The 22052-nt window shown below is 42.7% G+C and overlaps 2 protein-coding genes across 4 annotated transcripts in view; one reads left to right on the forward strand and one right to left on the reverse strand.

Moving 5' to 3' along the window:
* The window catches only part of WDR5 (WD repeat domain 5), a 56455-nt gene extending 44241 nt beyond the window's left edge, over positions 1-12214 (forward strand). For all 3 annotated transcript variants that reach the window (XM_068109662.2, XM_068109664.2, XM_068109663.2), the window contains 4 exons: positions 408-441; positions 6180-6254; positions 10860-10947; positions 11855-12214. In XM_068109662.2, coding sequence (XP_067965763.1) covers positions 408-441; positions 6180-6254; positions 10860-10947; positions 11855-11955 — 298 coding nt within the window. In that variant the 3' untranslated portion in view covers positions 11956-12214. The remainder of the gene's footprint in view (positions 1-407; positions 442-6179; positions 6255-10859; positions 10948-11854) is intronic.
* A 1058-nt stretch (positions 12215-13272) lies between these two features.
* Positions 13273-22052, reverse strand: part of TGFBR3 (transforming growth factor beta receptor 3) — a 119430-nt gene continuing 110650 nt past the window's right edge. The window contains exons 14-15 of the mRNA XM_068109652.2: positions 20111-20212; positions 13273-17751 (exon numbers count right to left, since the gene is read on the reverse strand). Of these exons, the coding sequence (XP_067965753.2) occupies positions 17480-17751; positions 20111-20212 (374 nt within the window). The 3' untranslated portion in view covers positions 13273-17479. The remainder of the gene's footprint in view (positions 17752-20110; positions 20213-22052) is intronic.

The following is a 22052-nucleotide window of genomic DNA, read 5'->3' on the forward strand; positions in this document are numbered from 1 at the left end:
TGACAATCATGGTTCCCTGTTTGAGGCAATGTTTTTATGGCCGGATGCCCTTCCTGACGCCAACCCTTGGTCACGCTCTTACGGTGCGCAGGGATACGGTGTACCTATTCTAAATCGGGGTACTCACCGTGATCATTCATCCCAGCAAGCTGGTACTCAATTTGCCGACCTCGGAAGGATGACGGGCTGAGTCAACCCCCCTGGCGTTAATTCAGCGATCGACCGGGATTCGAACCCAGGATCCTAGGATCCCAAGCCGGCACCCTAACCGCTAAGCCAACACCAGGCTTCGAATTATAGTGTATGATTGCATGAAAATGGTCACATCGATATTGAATGCAGTTGATGAGGAAGACATGTAAATAATTTGAGAAATAACTATGTTTCTCTTTCTTCCCCTCGCACAGCACACTAAAACTATGGGATTACAGCAAAGGCAAGGTGAGCCAGCTTTTTGGACAAATACTGAGTTTCCCGGATCGATGTAAGGCCGGTTTTAGTCGGCTTTACCTCACAATAATATTTTTTATGTCACTCAGCACCGAGCTGAGAATCTCACCAAAAACAGGCTAGGATGCCAGGAAACGTTGTGTGTGTGTGTGTGTGTGTGTGTGTGTGTGTGTGTGTGTGTGTGTGTGTGTGTGTGTGTGTGTGTGGTTTTTTTTGTGTGTGTGCATCTCCGTGCCTGCGGAGTAGGAAGGGGGAGCGACGTGTTACATTACTGCACAGTATTTCCCTTAGAAATGTACTTTTAATCAGTAAATGTGATCGGTGAATTTCCAAGTAATTTCTGTGAAGGCTGCAATGCCTTTCCTGTGTGGGCCTCTGATTTGCTGTATGAAGCCCCCCTCCCTCACACACACACACACGTGCTTTCGACAATAAAAATTTAGACAATTGTCAGATAGGGGATCTTTATCGAGAAACTAAAGAATCAGTTATTAGTGTGAGTTAGAAAAGATATCACAATTAAACTTTGAGTGAATGTAAATATTGTTTGGTTATGTATGGTTTACTTCATGGTTTTGCCTGTTAACTGCTCCTATGACATCACATATAATCTTCTTTGCTTCAGTAAATGTGATCATCAAACTTGATCCTTAACAAAGGTATTTATTGGTTCTAACATTTCGTTTTTAGTTCACCTGGAACGAAGTTCAGGGGAGCTTATGCGATGGCGCGTCGTCCGTCTGTCATAACGTCCGTCCGTCAGTCCGTAAACACTTGCAACTTCTTCTCCGAAACCGCTGATGGGATTGTGACCAAATTTGGCACAAATTATATTTGTTATGTTGTGACTAAAGTTTGTTCACGGCATTAAAAAATCGGGGTCAAAGGGAGTCTACCGGGGGTCAAAGTCGATCCAGGTTTGACCCCCCAAAATAGAAATTTGCTTTTTTCTCAGAAACGACACAAGCTATTCCAATGAAACTTGATTACAACCTTCACCACCCGTGATGTAACAAAGCTTGTTCACAGCATAAAAAAATAAATTGGGGTCTAAGGTGGTCTATGAGGGGGGTGAACCCCAAAATAGGTATTTGCTTTTTTCTCAGAAACTACACACACAATTTCGATGAAACTTGACCACAACCTTCAACACCCATGATTGACCAAAGTTTGTTCACGCCATTAAAAAAAAACGGGCCTAAGGGGAGGTCCAGGGGGTGGAGTGGGGGGGGGGGGGTGGGTTGCCCCTCAAAATAGGTATTTTTTTGTTTGTTTAACATTTGTTTGTTTTTTGTTTGTTTGTTATGCGATGACATCTTATGATTATGTTGGTATGATTCTACATGCTGCGCTGTCTTCTCGCAACCATTGAAATTGGTTTAAAATACCTTTAGTCAGTGTGGTATACTGTTTATTCTACTAGGTGAGCACCAGGGGTATTATATTGCCCCTATGTTTAACTCAACACGATTGGTGCACATCTGTGCTTTCACCACTTGGTGGTGCACTGTCACTACGAGATCTAACAAGTCCATTTTACCACCTTACAGCGGTGCTCTTACGTATAATGTCCATTTGCTTGATTTCCACAGAAAGGCACTTGTTTGTGTGTTTACATTTTACAAAGGATACCGCTTGTTAATATGACAAACCTTTTTATACACAGATTTTGGGACTACAATAGTGGATAATATTAATTTAAGATTGGAAAATCTTCGTCACAGTTGGGATTTCAGATTAAGTGAGAGATCATTTATTAGTGTTGTCCGTTGCAGGTGAGATGTAGTTGATCTTATAATATACAATGTGTGTATGAAGTCCTTGCGCAACTTTTAACTTGAATAACTTTGGGTGTATTCATGATGGAAACAAACTCTAAACGCCATGTGGAAACATAATTCATAAAGTACTGTTCATGTTAATGTTTACCTTCCATGTCTAGTGCAATGTGGGGTTAGGTGCGTAGTGCAAACCTGTCTGTGTCTACAGACGTCAGTTAATGATTGAGGACCAATTTGATTGAATGCTAGAGGGTTGTTCTAATTCTGGAGGGTTGTAAAGGGTATTTTAAAATGGATTTGAAAGGGTAATTCTAAAGGGTAATTATATATGGTTCTAAACGGTAATTCTAAAGGGTGTTACGGATACCGGCCCTAATTATGGTGGTTCTTGTTATCATGGTTGATTCTAGATGATGCTTATTGTGGTTAAAAGGGTTGAAAGCGCTCCTGGTAAAATGTGGCCAGAAATCGGATCGTGACCCGGAAGAGATAAGGAGGGGGAGGGGAGGGGGGGGGGCGAGAAGAAGCGGCGGAAGATCGTGAGCAGACGTTTCTGATTGCAGCTCCGGACCGAGCAGTCAAATGTACAGTACAAGGGAACTTTGCCTCCTTGAAAAGAAGTCCGCGCGACAGGAGATCGCCGGATTGCTGCGGAGCCTGCGTAGTCGGGTATCCTCACTGAGGCTACCGAGTATCCTTACCTCCAAACCCGGGTGCGAGAGAAAGCCGTCCGCCATCTTCGCCACGCGCACAACCGGCAGTGACCAGGTTTTTGTGTCGCATCGGCCGGGCGTTATTCTCCGGTGGCTTGCCGGGGACGGCTGTACAAGACAGTGGCTTTTGGAGGGTTATTGAGGAGACTCACGAATTGAACCGCAACCGTGTACGTACCAGAAATCGGTTTTGGGAGGTTTCCCATTCTACCGCTATCGTGCTGGGGATTGGACCACGTGACCTGCGGGTTGGTTCGATCGTCTACCCCTCCACTGATTGGAATCGGAAATTGATTCCACGATCGCTGGAGCGAATCGACGTCGCCTGGGAGGAGTACAGAGACATTGGGGAAAGGGCCGTGAGTTTGGGGGTTAAGGGACTCGATAAGGTGGTGCCACCTGTAGATAGGAATTATATGGTGAAGTGCTGTACTAATTGGGGTCGTGATTCCTGTGTGGGATTTATAATATATTGTGGTTTGTTTGTAACCCTTGGTGTGGACTCGTTATTGATTGGCTTGTTTTCAACCAAGGACAACACATCGGGGTTCGGAGGTTTACCGAGACCAGAGGATAGAGGAGGACCCCGTAACAAGGGTTCCAACGGGTAATTGGTTCTAAAGGATAATTCTAATGGGTTCTAAAGGGTCATTCTAATGGCTACTAAAGGGTAATTTGAAATGGTTCTTAAGGATAATTCCAAAGGATTCTAAAGGGTAATTCTAATGGGTTCTAAAGGGTAATTCTAATGGGTTCTAAAGGGTAATTCTAATGCGTACTGAAGGGTAATTATAATGGCTTCTAAAGGGCGATTCCAAAGGATTTCATTCATTTCTCGGCTTCACCTATTTCTTATTTAAAATGCAAAACTGAACCGCTTCCTTCGGACACGGGTTCAATTTTTTATTTTTAATATGTCTGCCTGTCTAGCAGTCAAACATGTTTGAAAATAATTCCAAACACAAAACGTTTTAAGGACGTCATAAAGGACACAAACAACAGGCACGAATAACAAATATATATTGTGTTAAATAAGGTGGTGTAATAGACGCTGCATCAATGGCGGTACACCTTGGAAAAAATGTTTGTTTGTTTTTCTACAACCTTAAAACTTTATTTTATTTTATTATTTCAATTGAATTATATACTTGAACACTGTAGAACACAAATCTCCTTTTTCGCACTTCTGAAAACCTTCCGTTTAGCAGTACTTGGATGAAATTTTACGCCATCACAAGCAATCAAATTTTCCGCTTTTCATTTCATGGCGGTGGAATACAAGATTCAGCCAAAATTTCGCCGAGTGATCAGAAATATGCTTGTATAAAATATAGATCATGCTGGGAAATGCAAAGCAAGAGCAAGACCCTTCCTTAAGACTTTTTCTTTTTCCTGTTCTTTTTCTGCCTGGCCTTTTTCTCAAGACTGCGCAGGGTAAGGTGTTAATGAATTCTCTAGTTGTTTAAAAAAAAATTTCAGTCCAGGTGCTAAAATGGTGACAGTATAAGAAAAGGTTAACTGTGTGTAATGGCTAGCAAAACCGAAGTCCATAGCAGCAGTGAAAATAAAATTCACTGCTCATTACATGAAAGATTTACCACATAGGTACTCGATTAACAATTGGATGAAACAGTTTAAACTAGAACAGCACTCGGTAGAGCGCATACCAACGCCAGCCTGAACAGTTTACGTTTTGTAACCCACTGATACTCCGGATGTGCATCCTGAAATTACCCAAAATATAATTGGCTTGTTTGTCACCTCCCCAACTCATCCACCTTGTTTCGTACAAATCCGTCCATAACTGTTTGAGATATCATGTTATACATCACTTTTGGCCCTGTCTCTCAATGGTCAAGAATCGCTTTTAAATTCTTGTATTTGGAACCGGATAAAATTTTGATTGAAAAACAAAAAATGTTCTCTTTTGACCCCCATGACCCTAAGTCCCCATCCCTGGGACATGAACCGGGGGTCAACTCCAAACACTCGATACATATTTCATGCGTCACCCAATGTTGATTGCATATACAAAGTTTCATGAGAAAATGTTTAGAAATGTGGCCGTAATTGCATTTCTTGGTTTTTGACTCCGTGCCAGGAGGGTGTGGAGTCGGTGGTAGAGATGTAAAAGTTTGGGAGTCGGTCGGAGTAACAAGATGGGAGTGACGTGTGATGTGTCGTTAGGTTAATTGCAATATGTAAAGGGCCTTATACATAGATGCACAAAACGATGACATTTTAACCACATTCCTGCTCCCCTCCTTTTACCCTCAATCTCTTCCCATCCCATTTTCCCTTCTTTCCCCACTTTTCAACAAATCCTCTATCCTCAATATGGCCTTCTAACTTTCTCTTCCTTATTTTCACCACCTTTCCCTGTGCAACATATTCCATGAATAAGCCTCAGCACCATCATTAGCATATGTAACAGTGAGAGGGCCTTAAGCCTCGATTTCGATATTTTTTTCTTCAACTTCAACTTCTTCTTCTTCTTCTTCCTTTTCTCAACATTTTCAGCTCGTTTAGCTAAAGGACAATGTAAGACCAAACACCGTCATTATTATTATTTTTTAACTCAAGTATGATAAGCCACAGCCTATATTAGGTTGCTTTGAAAACATGTGACGCTAGACAAAAGCATTACCTTTTGAAATAAAGTGTTGTTTTAAGAGTCAGGAAGGCCATGTCTGGCAAAACACCTTGGGAAGTGTGTCTGGGTTGTCTGCGGGAGTGAAAATTTATGATTCCTTCCTGAACAATCTCAGTACAGCTTGTTCCTTCATTTCCTTGTTTGTATGCGCTTTTGAAAATGCTGTCTTGTATTTAAAATATATTGATCATTCCGCCCTTCAGCTATAATCTGTCACCCCAGTGTTTCGCAGGCACAGAATTCATCAGGGTGGGCCGTTAAGTGGGCGTCCAATCTGGCAGCATTCGTCGGTGGGCGTTAAATAGCCCACAGTCTCCTTTGTATGTGGGAAGAGTAGGCGAGCTATCGCTGGCACCATGAACAAATTACAAATTCCTGCCTTAACTCCTGCTGGGAATGTAATGGCAAACCACCTAGTATAACCCTTGCCAAAAAATTGCTTCGGCAGCACCGACGCTCTGCAACAGAGTATTGTACATCATGATCAGAATATGTCGTCTTGTTCTGCTTCTCCTTGCTCTGTCTTCTGATTTCCCATGTATCCTATATTTCTGTTTTACTCATAATCCTTATAACCCTCAGTGTTTGAAGAGGTACACTGGGCACAAGAATGAGAAGTACTGCATCTTCGCCAACTTCTCTGTTACCGGTGGAAAGGTGAGATTGCTTTTACTACATACCACGACTGCTATTATCTTTTAAGCATACGGGGTCATACAATTAAATTATGAGACCGTTGCAATTGTAATTGAAATGTTTTAATCATACTAAAATATGCAATTTGGTGTCTGTCTTTGTTGACTGCGATACATTCGGTTGACACTTATCCAATCTCAACCAAACTTGACATTGTGCCTAATTGTAACTTGACATTGGACGGAGGTTGCAGCGTTTAACTCCCCAAACCCCCCTCCCCCATTCCCAAGGGGGATTTGCACCTTGGACAAACTCCGTGTTGATGTGTATATCCGTATTAAGATAGCTTATCGTGGCATTTTTCCAAGGCCGCTTCTAATAACAGAAATAATAAAAACATTATAATGGTAATAGCATAATATTGATGTTATTTCAAAAAAATATTAATGCGAATAAAATTCCCCTTTCCCCAATGGGTTTCTTCTGGGACAAATGCCATGTTAACGTGTATAAATAGCTTATTGTGATGTTTCATGGAAAACCCTTACCGGAAGTTAAAAAAGAAAAAATATTATAAACAACAAACACGTATGATTACCTTTTGAAACAATCTCTACTGCTGGTTAACACTAAACTGAAAGGGAGGAAGTCCAGGGTGTGTTCAGTTACCAAGCAGCTATCTAGCGCTTGCCAAGCCAGCCGTTACACGCATTTTACCTGAACTACACGGACAGTAGACAGTGGACGAACTTGTTTTCTCTGCATCGTTTGCCAGAGGGTTCGGGTGGGTAAGGTGAACAGGCCAACCCTAAGAGTGCTTATTTCTCTGATATTGGACTTTACGTTGCAAGTGTGTCTATATGTGCATCCCACAGTAAGGATCTACAAAGCCTTACAGTCCTTGTCAACATGGCAGTTGTCCAACAAATACCTGCCATATTGGCACGGAATGTAACGCTTTGTATGTCATTCCTGTGGGATGAATTTCAAGACTCGTGTTATCAGCGATTATCACCGGAACTGGACAGGTGAACATTCGTAGTCAGTTTGGAATTTGGAATTCTACTTCGTATTGTGCTGAGTAAGGAGGAAGCAAACTGCATTCTTTATTGGGATGTTCTGTCGAAGGTAGAAACGTTGAGCAGATTTATTTATCTATTTTTTTTCGAAGGGTCAAGTTCAGTCGACCAGATTTTTGTCCCACTGTGCTCTAGTCTCACCCACATGAATCCTGGGTAATGGATGGGACAAAATGGCAACATCCGAGGGAAGTAATCTGATTATATCGAGTCTCACTCATGGACAAGTTTGAGAGCATTGTGCTCAGGTTAGATTGGCATTTTATTTTAGGTTAGCTGCATGTGGGGAGGAATGAGGTGGAGAGGGGGGCAGGAGAGGATGCATAGGGTGGACAAGATGGATACAGAAGGAATCTCTCAGGGGGGAAAAATGGAAATTTGGAAGGAGGAGGGATTGGGGTGGGAGTAGGGGCATTAACAAGGATAGAAAAGATCATAGTTTTGGATTGGGGACGATCTGAGATGGTGGTGAACAGCTGACTTGAAGACCTACGTGGGAAGAACGAGATTGAAGAGGATATGGAAGATGGTTCCACAGGTGGGGAAGAAGAGGAACGAACGAGTGGAGGTGAGTAGTGATCCTGGATTTAGGTAGTTTCACCAGAAGGGGGTTGATGGTGGACCATGTGACCCCAGTAGAAACCTGAGGGGTGGTAGGAGGGACAAAGCGTGGAAAGAGCAGAGGGTGCAAGACCAGAAAGGAGGCGGTAGAATACAGAGAGCAACGCCTACTCTTCATGAAGGACACCGTGGGATCTTTAATGTCCACAACTAATGCCGGCAGACGGAATGCCCATTTCAACATTCATCCGAGGGACGGCGCGCACATTGATGAATCTCCCTGCCTCTGAAACACTGGCACGACAATTTGTAGCTGGGTCGGGGTTTGAACCCAGGCTAGACAGCTTAGAGACTAATGTGTGTACCTCTAGCCAATCCAGTCAGCCCCTCCGGCCCTTATTCATTACAAGATTACTGTACATATTCAAGATTAATTTAAGAGAAACGTTGGGTGGTCGTGTAGCAGGCAGTTAGAACAGAGTGATAAGAGAAGATAAGGAAGTTGGAGGATAGCAGAGGAAGGAAAAGGGGAATTTTCTTTGGGATGATGGACTTGCCTGTTTGTCTTGCCCTTTGCAGCATTTTCCTCATGATGCTGCGACACTTGTTTCAAATCTCACATACCGTCGAGTTGTCCATTTTCTACTAACATCCTTGGTGCTGCAAGTCCAGTCGACACAGGTCAAAGCATTCTGGGCAACACCAAGATAGCGGTCAACAGTCACGTGTTCTGTGGGACCTCATTGTGTGGGTTGTGTGTGGGTCATTGTGTGTGGTCATTAGACCTTGTGTAGTTTATCAAACCGGCTGAAATCCACAGGAAGCCTTGGATGCACAATTTGGTGATTCATGTCTTGCACGCCGTTGCTTGTTTAAATGGCGACACGTGGATGTGTGGGAGCAACCATTGGGTCTACCGACTTGAAATTTGATGAGGTGGGTATGAAAGAAACACGCGCTTGATCAAAAGGCAACTTGTTGCAACAGAGCTCCTGGGATGCTTCCCGATAGAGGGAATTATTTCATGAAAATTCTGACATGCAATGAGACCTGGTCCACTGCCTATCGGCAAAGTTGATGCGAGACGGCACGAGTGGGGACATTCTTGGTCCCCACCGCCGAAACAATATTCTAGCTGCAAAGGTTACGGCAAGTGTTTTTGGGCCTTGATGTTTCGATTCGTGTGGAATTTCTTGAGCGTTTGAAAAGCACTGCCGGGCACACTACCATGGTTACTTGTTACACAATTAAGTGAGACGAGAAATGCACAGATAGTCAAAAAGTTCCTGGGGCGTGGTAACCTCACTGTACGATAAATTCTTGCCCTCTCACGGCAAATTGAACGGCAACGAGTACTCTGAGGGAGAAGGGTTGGCAACTTCCACATCATCCATCCTCTGTACATTCCAGATTTGTCACCTTATGGCTTTTTTTTTTTCATGCCATTGGACCACTCAAAGTCCGGGTGGCATCGAGTTTACAAATGATGATGATCGACAGGGTGTTTCAAAAAAAAAACCAACTATGGTGTTCACAGTGGAACAAAAAGTGAAAATCGTGACTTTGTGGTTTGAGACAAAATCCTGCATGCAGGTGTGCCGACGATACTGTCAGTATTACAATGCTCACACCAGTAATGCACCTTCTGATGGGAGCATTCAGTGGTTTGGCTAAATAAAGGCAACGGAGGCCGCCCACCAAGTGTTACGAAGGACCAAGGAAACGTTGATCTTGTGAGAGATTCTGCTATAAAAAATCCTAAGAAATCCCACTGTCGGCGTTCCTGAGAACTGGTGATCTCAGCCTTATCTGTGTGGAACATTCCCACTTCTGAACTCAAGCTCGACCTCTACATTATATATCGTAAGCCAAGTAGGCATAAACTAACTCTGAATGACATGGCAAGACGAGTAACAATGTACGATTGGTTCAGTGACCGAATGGAAAGGTCCCCAAATTGGATCAACTCCTTGTGGTTCAGTGATGAAGCACACATCCATTTGAATGGGGCTATCAACAATCACAACAACATCTTCTGGGTTGCTGAACCTCCTGAGGAGGTGTCTGACATGGCTCTCAGGGGCCCCAACTCCACTTGCTTCTGCACATTGAATACCAGATTGGGTTTGCTAGGACCGTATTGGTTCGAGGACGCCAATGGTAAGACGATGACGGTCAAAGGTGAGCGGCACTGCGAGGTCTTGCGCCAATTCCATGCTGATCTCGCTCAACTAGTCTCCAAACCAACTCAGACTTGCATGGTTCACGCAGGACGGTGCCTCACCGCACACTGCAGGTGAAACCATCGACTTGCTCCACCAGCTGTTCGGAAATTGTCATCAGCTTGGGCACAGCGCATGACTATGCGCCCCACAGCCCGGATTTGAATCCATTGGACTTTTTATTTGGAGATGCTGCCAAAGGTCAAGGTGGAGGAGGTGGAGGACTACCATCAGGCTACCACTCCAGCCACTTGCAGACGAGTTGTGGAGAATTTCGGAGTCAGGATCAAAGCCTGTTTGAACAGAGGTGTAGCACACATTGAAAATGTCAATTACAAGCAGTACAATTTGAAAATTACAAGCAGATTTGAAAATGGCATGGTATGTGCTTTCCATCGATGTGCAGTATCACTGAACTTGCTACCTTTTGAAATTTCTCTACAATAAAACGTTCAAGTAGTCCACGTTTTTGCAATGCCCTTTATGTGCCCTGTGATGGAATCAAGGCGCTAGCACATCGATCGGACAAGTGTACATGTAGATACTGGGATAGTGGGATACCTTGAGAAATGGGGGATGTTTCATCAACCTCCCCATACTTTTCGATTTTCTTGAATAGCATCGCATCAGCCTATAACTGTTTGCTTAGTAATGCAAAGTGAGAAGGTGTTAATAATACAGTTTCCGCATTTCAAGTTTAAAAAAAGGTCTTGCCATTGTTTTTAATAACCTCTTGATGTGCTTGCACTGTTTTCGCTGTGCAGTGGATCGTTTCAGGTTCTGAAGACAATCTGGTGTACATTTGGAACCTGCAGACAAAAGAGATTGTACAGAAACTGCAAGGACACACAGGTGGCTTTCCTCGATCTCTCATTGTTACCTCCACCACCGAAGGTGGATGGAGGTTATGTTTTCACCCCTGTCCGTTTGTCCGTTTGTGAACAAGATATCTCAAAGAGTTGTAGACGGATTCGGACGAAATTTGGCAGAGATGTAGCGTATGTGACAAGGACGAAATGATTAGATTTTGGTGAAGGTCCGGATCCAGCTAGTAGAATTTTTAAAGTGATTCTTCACCATTGGGAGATAGGACCAAAAACTATACATAGCAGGATATCTCAAAACGTTGTGGACGGATTTGGACGAAACTTGGTGGACCGGTTGGGTGTCTGACAAGAAAGAATTGCTTCGATTTTGGTGAAGATCTGAATATGGATTCGGATATGAGAATTATTTATTTTTTAATTGATTCTTCACCATTGGGAGTTAGGGCCAAAAATGATACGTAGCAGGACATCTCAAAAAGTTGTGGACGGATTTGGACGAAACTTGGTGGACCGGTTGGGTGTCTGACAAGGAAGAATTGATTCGATTTTGGTGAAGATCTGAATATGGATTCGGATATGAGAATTATTTGTTTTTTAAGTGATTCTTCATCATTGAGAGATAGGGTGAAAAGTGATATACAACATGATATTTTAAAAAGTTATGGACGAGTTATGACTAAACTAGGTGGACGAGTTGGTTAGGTGACAAGAACAAGCCGATTAGATTTTGGTTCTAGTCCGAATCCAGATGTGGCCTATCAGTGGGATACAAAACATAAACTGTTCAGCCTGGCGGAGGTGTGCGCTCTACCGAGTGCCGTCCTAGTTTCCTTTTGTCTTTGCTTACACATTCCCTCCTACCAATTGTTTGTTTTATCCCACTCAAACCTGCCGCTTGCCTTTTCTCATCCCATGTGTTTATCTCCCCACAGATGTTGTTCTTTGTACGGCCTGTCACCCGACAGAGAACATAATTGCTTCAGCTGCACTTGAGAATGACAAAACCATCAAGATGTGGAAGAGCGATTGCTAACCTTCACTACAAACTCCCACTGTCTCTCTTTCTAACTCCGTCCATCATGCACACTCTCGCATCTTCTCTATTGTTCTTGTCCTCCCACCTTCCCAATCCCCTCTTCCACTATCCTGCCTCATCGTTATCCAGCTTTTTCCAACCTCTGCTACTCGTAATAATGTCAACACCCATTTGCATCTGCCTTCTGCAGGTGTATCCACCGCCAAAACGGTGTTTACATGATGAGACTTTAGGAATAAATTTTTTAAATTATAAATCTTTGTTTTTATCCTTTTTAGCTCTTGCTGGAGAGAGTGAGATTGAGAGAGACGCCGCGTAACTTAGATAACTCCTGTAACAGGGACAATGTCAAAGTACGGAGGTTGTCTTGTAAAACTTGCACTGGGGAGGCAGTGAGTGATAACTTCAAGGTGGTGTAGAGCAACATTGTTGTGTGAAACCTGTTTTAGAGCGAGGCCAGGTGAAGACTTGAGCATAAAGGTACAGCTAGAAAGCGTATTGCGCTTTGGAGGAAACTACACAGACTGGCCAGTGGACGGCAGGCCATGGCGGCGAGATCGGCTGTGGAGCCTTGGAGTCAGGCTTAAGACGTTTTATTGGTACCGCCCCTTGGGGTAGAACGGCTCAGAATATTATTATTTTTATTTTTTTTGTGATCAGGACCGACCTGTCCCTGGACACCACCAACACATGAGCAAGATTTGGTGGAGATCGGTTTAGCCCTCTTCTTCTTCTTTTCTTTTTCTATGATTTTTCAGACGTACACACACACCTGCCTTATTTAATATATTAGGATTCCATAACCCTTGTGCCAATTGCCCCAAAATTTGCTCTACAGTACCACATTATTGTAACACGTGCCAGGTCGACCACAATTTTTAAAATGCAATTCTTAATCAAATTGATTTGCGTAGCTTGGCTTCCTTCAGTGCCTTTGGCAGGAATCAAGTCGATTGGATTGAAGTACAGTACCTATGTATCAATTCTGTATTCAGAATGGAAATGAATATCCAAAAGGTACCGTGGGACTACACTGAGTGTGAGTACCGTATTTGTTACACGATCCTGTACGACCTCAAACAAGGAAATGAGGCCATTTGGCCCATCATTGCCGTGTTGCACTCCCGGATTTTTGCTTCGGCCTTGAACATAAATCTTCTTGATGGTTTACGCAAGTCTAAATAACCCGATGTTGATCAGGTGACCCAACTTGTTGCTAATAAAGCAGTTTCATTCAGTGCAATTGCACTTAACGTGAATGTAAATGAAAAGTCTTTGAGAGTAAACGATGAAGTTTGGACACAACGCTGCACGCACATTCCACTGATATATTTTATTCACATTTCTCAATCCTAAGATCCAAGGATAACCAGCGACAAATGCAATATAACATCAATACAGTAATAAAGTAAATAGTAAAGAATATCAACAGAACAAAATCTGAAAACTTCTATGGGAACTGTACAATTGTAAACTATGTAGTATAACTAGGGCGAGCAATGGACAAGACGGCCAGGTGGTTTATATCTGAGCTCGGCTCTGCAGTTGTCACAAAGAAAACTTTTCACTTTGCTTTAAACCAGGAAGTCGCACGTGGATTCATTTCATTCCAAAAAGTAACTGATTATTTTGGAATTAGACCTCGAGTCCCATGTATCGATTAAACAACGTGGCGAGAAGTTAAATAAAAGGACAGGGAAAGTATATCAGAGAAAATGGACAATGTGGGAAGTTGGATGGATGAGAATACTGGTAGGATTGGAAGGAAGGAGGAATGGCGTGGGGAATTGTGGTTGGTCGGAGGTCTCCGGTTATCGATGCCCTCTACCTCGAAGCAAATGCTTTACCGTTTGTACAAATGTTGTTGAAAAGGTTGACCATACATAGTCATGTGGCTAAGTATTAATATTGTGTACTTTGTAGAAGTAATAAAGAAAAAAACAATCCTGGAGTTTGATGCGGTACAGTAGTCGCCAGGATTCAATTCACAATTATAATTCGTCGTTCAGTAGATTGTGCAGAATACAGAAAAGTTTTCATAAGCTCAAAAATAGTTTTCAACTGGTTACCTTTCCCTCATTCTGTTACCATTCCTAAAAATGTGGAATTTTTTTTTAGTTATATCCGCAAAGGTCGTTGAATGTCGAGATTGTGGGGGTTTTTTAAAATTAAAGTAGAACATGTAAAAATAATAGTTACCGTTTATGAGTTTTGTACAATAATAATGTATCCACTCATGTTCTACAGGAAGTGACATCATTGGTAAAGCCATTGAGCAAATCCAAGACGCATGTCGTTGAACGGAGATATAAAGTTCTTTGTGAAGGAGAAAGAACACGATGGAGTTCACAGGAGACAGACTGTCGGTGTGTACATTTGTGGTACACATCTCGTCTCGTGTAGTTACCCTGCGCTCACGAAGCGAAAAGCAGGGTTAGGCGATCGGTTGCGTACGTGCGTGTGGCGTACGTACGTGCGTGTCTGCATTTTAGAAATTCATTTTCTCGGCAACCGTTGGTCCGATTGACACAAAATTTTACCTTAGGAGCGCCTCCGCCTGTACAATTGTTTTATTCATAATTATGACGTCATAGATCACGTGGTACGGGCGCCATCTTGGAAAAACGTTGCACCTCCATATCTCCCAAACCACTCGATGGAAAAAGTTGAAACATGGCTCATTGTCAAGTACTCCCCATGGGGACTAGGATATGTTGATGATGTCATCGGTGCCTTCATTATGACACAATAATTCGACAAGTACAACGCTTGATCTGATCAGTATGAAAAAAAAATTCTCTGCAACTGTTAGTCCGATGGATACGAAATTTGGACCATAGGAGCGCCTCTTGTAAAAATTTAGTGAGAATTATGACGCCATAGGTCATGTGGTACAGGCACCATCTTGGAAAAAGCAAAAAACATTGCACCTCCATAATCTCCAAAACCGCTCCAAAGCAAAAGTTGAAACGTGGCGCATTGTAAAGAACTCCGCATGGGGAATAAGTGATGTTAACGATGACGTCATTGGTGCCTCAATTATGACATCATAATTTGACAGGTACAAAGGTAAGTCTGATCAATTTGAAATTTGTTGAGCGTGATCTCCACAACAATTATATTGGGGTATATAAATGTATGATGTCATCGCTCACACGGTCTGGCAGCCATATTGGATCAAATAAATAAACCTTTCAAAAACAGAAAAGTTGACTGTGCAGGGTAAGTATTCTATGAATACCATCTGGTTGCGTTGATGTAAAAAATGGCCGTGAATACCAATATGGTTCAACCTATACTGTTGATGTAAAATATCGAAATATTCGATTTGTATCGTATATTCATAGATCAAGCCATCGTCTTCACAGAATCACCGGAATCTCCCAAAATTTGTCTCGATTTGCCACTTCAACAATCTTCAAAACATTTGGTACGGAGGAATGATGAATGAAGGGTGCAAGTACCTTGGCCAATTTAAAAATGAATAAACAAATAATTGCAGCAGTTGCCTCTTGTCAAAAACCTTTACCGCACAAACATAATGCGCGTCTTTGTGCTGTTTGTAAATTTGATGTCTGCAGTCTGTATTTGGCTAACATGTGTCATGTGGTACTGATTATACTTGTAAGGTCATATTTGAACTTGCACAACACCAGTGGTCTAGTCTTTCCAACATGGCAACCCCAAGTGCAAGTAAGATTTGAGCAAGCGGCCTGTGACGGATTCTGAGACTTTTGTTGAAATGTCATCATTGCTATACTATACTACAATACTACATTCTGTTACAGAGTTTTGGTTCTGCTGAAGCAGTTTCTCGGCCTGGAGGGATTTGTAATGTTCTCCTGCCTGTGGAACGAACTTCCACATCCTCTTCAACCTCTTTGCTCCCTCCAGGTATTCAAGACAGCTATTCACCACCATGTGATAAATCAGGATGGCACTGACGGGGCTCGTCTTGGTCCCTTCTCTTATCTCTCCCACCCCAGACACACCATTTCTTCCATCACCACTGTTGCATCATAAATGCTTCTGTCCCCCTAAATGTATGCGAGTATGTTCCGATGTGTTTTCGCGTTACCTGCACACCAGTGGCGTTGAGACTACACACACCCAAGGTGAAATGAAGTCTCAAAACTTTTCCCTACAATGCAAAGCAGCATTCCCCTTGTAAAGGTGTGCAGTGCGGGTATTCTAACTCATTTGTAATCAAGATGTCACGAGTAAAAGAGCTGAATGACCTTAAATTTGAGTCGATGGTAATTTGGCACCGGAGGTTGAAAGCATTTGTCAAACTGGGCCTACTCGAGTCAACTTTCTGTAAGGTACTGAGGAAATGCCAAAATACAAGATTGTACCAAATGCGGAAAATAGGACAAAAGGCAGACAGGTGGGCCCAGAAGAGAACATGTAGAATGGCACACCTGATATCGACCAAACTCTCCCATCGTATTGGTGATGGTGTCTGTGCTGTGCTTTCAATGTCATTCGTTCCTCCAGGTCTTAAAGACGGCCTTTCACCTCCATCTCAGATCGTCCTCAATCGAAAATCATGATCCTTTCTGCCCTCGTTAACCCCTCCGCCCACCCCGATCCCTCCAGTTTCCCATCCTGAGAGTTCCATTCTGCATCCATCTTGTCAACCCCATGCGTCCTCCCCTGACCCCCATTCCTCTTCACACCCATTGTTTGTCTGCCTCCCCCTGGCCTGACTTTGCCTCTGCTGTTGGTGTTCTCCACTCTCTTTGCTGTTCATTTTGTCCTGTTCCGTCCTGATCTCGTCAGTGTAGTAGTTCTAGCTCTTCCACGAGCCTCGACTATATGTATACAAAAACGAAAATTGAGCTGATGTTAGAGGGAGAAACCCCCTGGCTCTGGGAGAATTGCATCACAATCACTGCTTGGACCCTCTCATTGAATTTGTGGGGAAACATGGGCACTTAGTGGAGCTAATACAGGGGAGGGTAAGGATTAAAAGAAACGTTCAAGTTCTGTAACCCCGCATTGGAGTTTACAACAGTTCAATTTTAAAGAATCGGACTTGGCGGTGTAATGGTCAGAGCGTCCACTCCGAGGCTAGGAGATCAGCGGTTCCATTCCCTTCCAAATTATACCAAAGACCATAAAGATGGTACACACTGCTTCCTTGCTTGATGTTCAGAATTTAAAAGGTTAAGAGCACGGACAATCCCTTTTGGTCGTCATCCATGGGGAGGAGGAAATTCCTCCTGGGGAAAACGCCCCTCTGAGTGTGGTGAGAAAGGCGGTGCTATTGTAGTGACGTCACTGGTACCCAGAGTGCCACCGGAAGTGACTGCACTTCCCCCAAGCTCAGTGGCTGTATTTGTCTCGTCTAACGTTTCGGTGCTGTGTCTTGTGTGTTTGCTTATGTCCATGTGTGAGATGTGTGCGGCAGCTCCACTATGAGCCTAAGATCCGCTAAAAAATATTGAAAGGTCATGAATATCTGAGAGTTTCTCACCCATCAAAAATAGTAATTAATGGTGTTTGTGTTGTTGGTGGCTCAGCCGTGGCTGCTGTGCATGGTTGTGATTGGCTTGATAAGCAATGTACCGTTCTCCTCTCTCTCCGGCTCGCCGTGTCGTTCTGTAGTGAGCAGTTTCGAGCAAAACATCCCCACGTCTTCTTTCTGCAACCTCACGTCCTCCGTCTCGCCAGGGAACGGGCTCAGGGCTACCCCCACCACCTGCTTGAACTGAAATCTTCCCAACTCCGACCAGTCCGATTGGCCATCGTTTGCCAGGTTCCTTGGACTTCTCGCCAATGATCTGGGGTCTGAGGAGGTTGGCGGACCACCGAGTCGATGTGAAACAGTCATGAAAAAGGATAATGTCAATAAGGTGGGATTTCAATTTTACTTTTACACCTGCAAACCTTGCCTTGGAATATTTTTTTTGTTCTATATAACATCGAGGCTCATGGAAGAGTGACGTAAAGGAGCAAAAAGGCAAAGAACAGTGGGGGTAATGGGGCAACAGCTGTACACAATATGCAAAACCACCAATTCTTATCTTCCCCCATCCAAAACCTTGATCTTTTCTACCCCCGCTAATTCACCCCAGATACACTTTTTTGAAATTCCAACTTCTTTCCTGGAAGTCCTTGCAGTGTCCATATGTTTTATACCGCTCCCACCTCCCCCCAAGCCCTCTCCCTCCCACAGTTCTCTCGATATCCCTGCTCTCAAATGTTGTGTTTGTGTCCTCCCCCCTCTCTCCCCATATTGTCAACCGCTCCCCTTATTTGTGTTTTATATGTCGGTTTGACTTTTTGTGTGATTAATCTTAGTTCTTTCACGAGCCTCGATCTTGTATACAACAACAACAACAACAACAAAAAAAAGATTGAATGTACAGGAAAAGAGGAGTTGTTTTCAATTTTGGTTTGTTCATTTATTTAATTATTTTATCATACAAGAGTTGACACTCATGAAAGAGCACAACTCAAACTGGTCTCTGAACTGAAAAAAAGGAAATAAATTGTGAAAATTGTTATATCGATAATCATGAGGATGATAATTTAAAAAAATAGATGTACCACTTAGTTATTAAATGTTAGTCTGCGAATGGGGGCTGGCAGGATGGCCTAAGCCCTAGACACACACACACCTTTGAGCTGACCACCCTGGGCTAGGGCAGGCCAGGCCAGTCTTTTATTTACCCCCTCTATCTGATAATTAAACCTCCCCATATAGGATAGGGGGAGGAGTATACCTGTTGTAGGGTTTGTTGCTACATTTCGTGCCTCCAATTTTTAATGGTTCCTCGGTTTCTAAACAACCATTTAGGGTTTTCGCCCATTTTTTTTTTCTGCCAATGTACGAGGACTTTCGGAATTAAATTTTGTGTCAATACAACAACAACAACAACAACAACAACATGCATTTTAAGGCCATTTTCCCTGCTAGAGCGGGGGTTAGCCTTGCGGTCCCCATGACAATCTTCTCCATTTTGCTCTATTTTCTGCATCTCTCCTTGTTAACCCCCTTGCCCGCATTTCTTCTTCCACCATCTTTAGCCAAGTCTTTATCGGTCTTCCCCGTCCTCTACTTCCTTCCACATTCATTTCCATCACTCTTCTCAACCAGTCACTTTCATCCTTCCTCAACACATGACCAAACCATCTCAACCTGTTCCTCTTCACAACATCAATCACAGGCTCTATTCCCATCATCATTTGTATCAATAAACCACCTTTAGAGGCCATTTTTCCCCGCAAAGCGGGGGTTGGCCTTTTTCGGGAACCGTGGTTGTTGTTGTTTTTCGGTCCCCTTTTTGAAGCAATGTTTTACGGCCGGATGCCCTTCCTGACGCCAACCCTTTTTGCCGCCTTTAACGACAAACAGGGAATTACCAGTGAACTGGTACTCAATTAGCCGACCTCGGAAGGATGACAGGCTGAGTCAACCCCCCTGGCGTTAATTCAGCGATCGACCGGGATTCGAACCCAGGATCCTAGGATCCTAAGCCGGCACCCTAGCCGCTAGCCCAACACCAGGTTTTTTTTTGGGTATTTGTATCAATTGATATTTGTATCAATAATGGGAATAAAAAGTATGTGGAGTTGACATAATGTTATTTGACCATTACCTAATCTTATCATAGAGCAAGAACAAGGTGCGTTTACAGGTGATATAATAGAGCAAGGTGTTTTTAGAGGACATACATAGAGCAATTTACATCATACCCCTCTGGGTTGAAGGTTAAGGTCAAATGACAGTCTGAAATTAAATAACGAGTTTTTTTTGGTCATCGCTCAGACCGCTTGGCCTTTCTCGATATTCTTGCATCATAATAATAGTGTACCTGCACTGAAGTTGTGCACCTGATGTTTGATTTGTGGCCTTGAACCACTTTTTTCGGATTGTGACCGACCCAATGAACAAAAATACCTTTTTGATCATAACTTGAATAATTTTCCTCAGTTTTTCATAATGTTTCATTTTTTCGATGTTTTGTGGATGGGACAGATAATTTACATTCTATCCCTAAATGTCAAAGGTCAAGGTCATATGTCAGTCAGAAAATAATATGGCCATCATTAGATCGTGGGTGCTGGAAGAGGCTTACCCTTGGCGATCGCAGACATCTAGTTGTAAAAGTGCAGATATACAGGGTTTTTTTAAGGAAGTTACCTGTATGCCGATATATGCACCATATCGCTGCAACGAGAGCAGCTCCCAGCAGGAATGAGGAGAAGCTGAGAATCATGGCCACCCAAAGAACCACACTCGGACCTAGACAGAGCACCATGGAGAAGGGAAACAAAAGGAACATCCGGAGTCATCTCGAAGGGGGAAAAAAAAAGAAGAAAAGAATGAAACTTCTTGTGCAACCTCTTTTATAATATTCACCTTTTATCAGATAACATTGGAGCAGCCCCTAGGATTTCCCATTGAATGTGTAATTACTTCTGCCACCGAAGGTGGATGGAGGTTATGTTATCACCCCTGTCTGTTTGTGAATAGGACATCTCAAAAAGTTGTGGATGGATTCGGATGACATTTGGTGGACAGGTTGGGTATGTAACATGGAAGAAAATATGAGATTTTAATGAGGATTCAAGACCTGATCAGAGAATTTTAAGTGATTCTTCATCATTGAGAGATAACGCTAGAACCGATACATAGCACGGTATCTCAAAAAGTCATGGACGGAGTTGGAAGAAATGGACCCATTCAGATGAACTTGGTGGACAGGCTGTGAGTGTGAAAAGGACGAACCAATTCGATTTTGGTGAAGCTCCGGATCCGGAGCCAATAAATTTTTTAATTTTAAGTGATTGGTCACCATTTAGTGGTGATATGACCAAAACGATATATAGCATGATATTTCAAAAAGGTGTGGATAACTTGTGACAAAACTTGGTGGATGGGTTGGGTCAGTGACAAGAACAAACGATTATATTTTGGTTCAGGTCCGAATCCAGATCTAGCCTATCAGTGGAATATAAAACGTAAACTGTTCAGCCTGGCGGAGGTATCTTTCTACTGAGTGCCGTTCTAGTTTATTATGTTTTATACGAATTGCAATATTTAAAAAAACAAGAAAGAGCAATCAGAGATTGCAGACCCTTGCCATGATGTGTTTTTAGTGGTTTTAAGGCTTTTGTGTTAAAACAAATATGGCCGCCGAACCATGTGACCGATGACGTCATCATTTGTTTCTCCACCAATTTATCCATAGACAAACACGCTCAAGAAATTTCATCTTGATCGGATGAAGTTTTGTACTTGTCGAATTATGATGTCATAATGGAGGAACTATGACATCATCATTACCATACGGTATTATTCCCCATGGAGAGTTCTTTTCAATGAGCCATGTCTCAATTTTTTCTATGCAGTGCTTTCGGAGATATGGAGGTGCAAAGCTTTTCGTTTTTTCAAAGATGGTGCCTGTAGCACGTTACATATGACGTTATAATTATCATTAAAAAATCTACAGGTGGAGTTGCACCGATGGTGAAAATTTCCTCTCAATCGGACCAACGATTGCAGAGAAAATCATATTTATTCTGTGCGGACAAACAGACAGACAGATGAAAAATCACTCATCGAGCGACATTTGGCAAAACAGAACAAAGTAGAATGGCACTCAGTAGAGCATCCTTTTGACCTCAAAAATAATTAGTGGTTGAATTCAGTGATCTGATTTGCAAATCGTCTTCAAAGTTAAAGTTAATCGGATGAAACTGACAATTTTAGAAATTCGGCCTATGTTGACCTTTTGGCCTATGTTGACCTCAAAAATAGTTGGTGGTTGGTTTCAGTAAGCTGATATGAAAATCCTTTTCAAATTTCAAGTCAATCGGATGAAAATTGAGATTTTAGAAATTTGAAAAAAAGTGGTTGACCTTTGGCCTATGTTGACCTTATGACCTACGTTGATCTCAAGAATAGTTGGTGGTTGAATTTGGTAAACTGATATGTAAATCCCATTCCAATTTCAAGTGAATCGGATGAGGATTGAGGATTTTAGAAATTCAAAAAAGAGTGGTTGACCTTTGGCTTATGTTGACCTTTTGGTCTCTGCTGATCTCAAAAATTGTTGGTGGTTGAATTCAGTTAGCTGATA

The sequence above is a fragment of the Myxine glutinosa genome, chromosome 3 (genome assembly GCF_964187855.1).
Source record: "Myxine glutinosa chromosome 3, kmMyxGlut1.1, whole genome shotgun sequence".
Classification (NCBI taxonomy): domain Eukaryota; kingdom Metazoa; phylum Chordata; class Myxini; order Myxiniformes; family Myxinidae; genus Myxine; species Myxine glutinosa.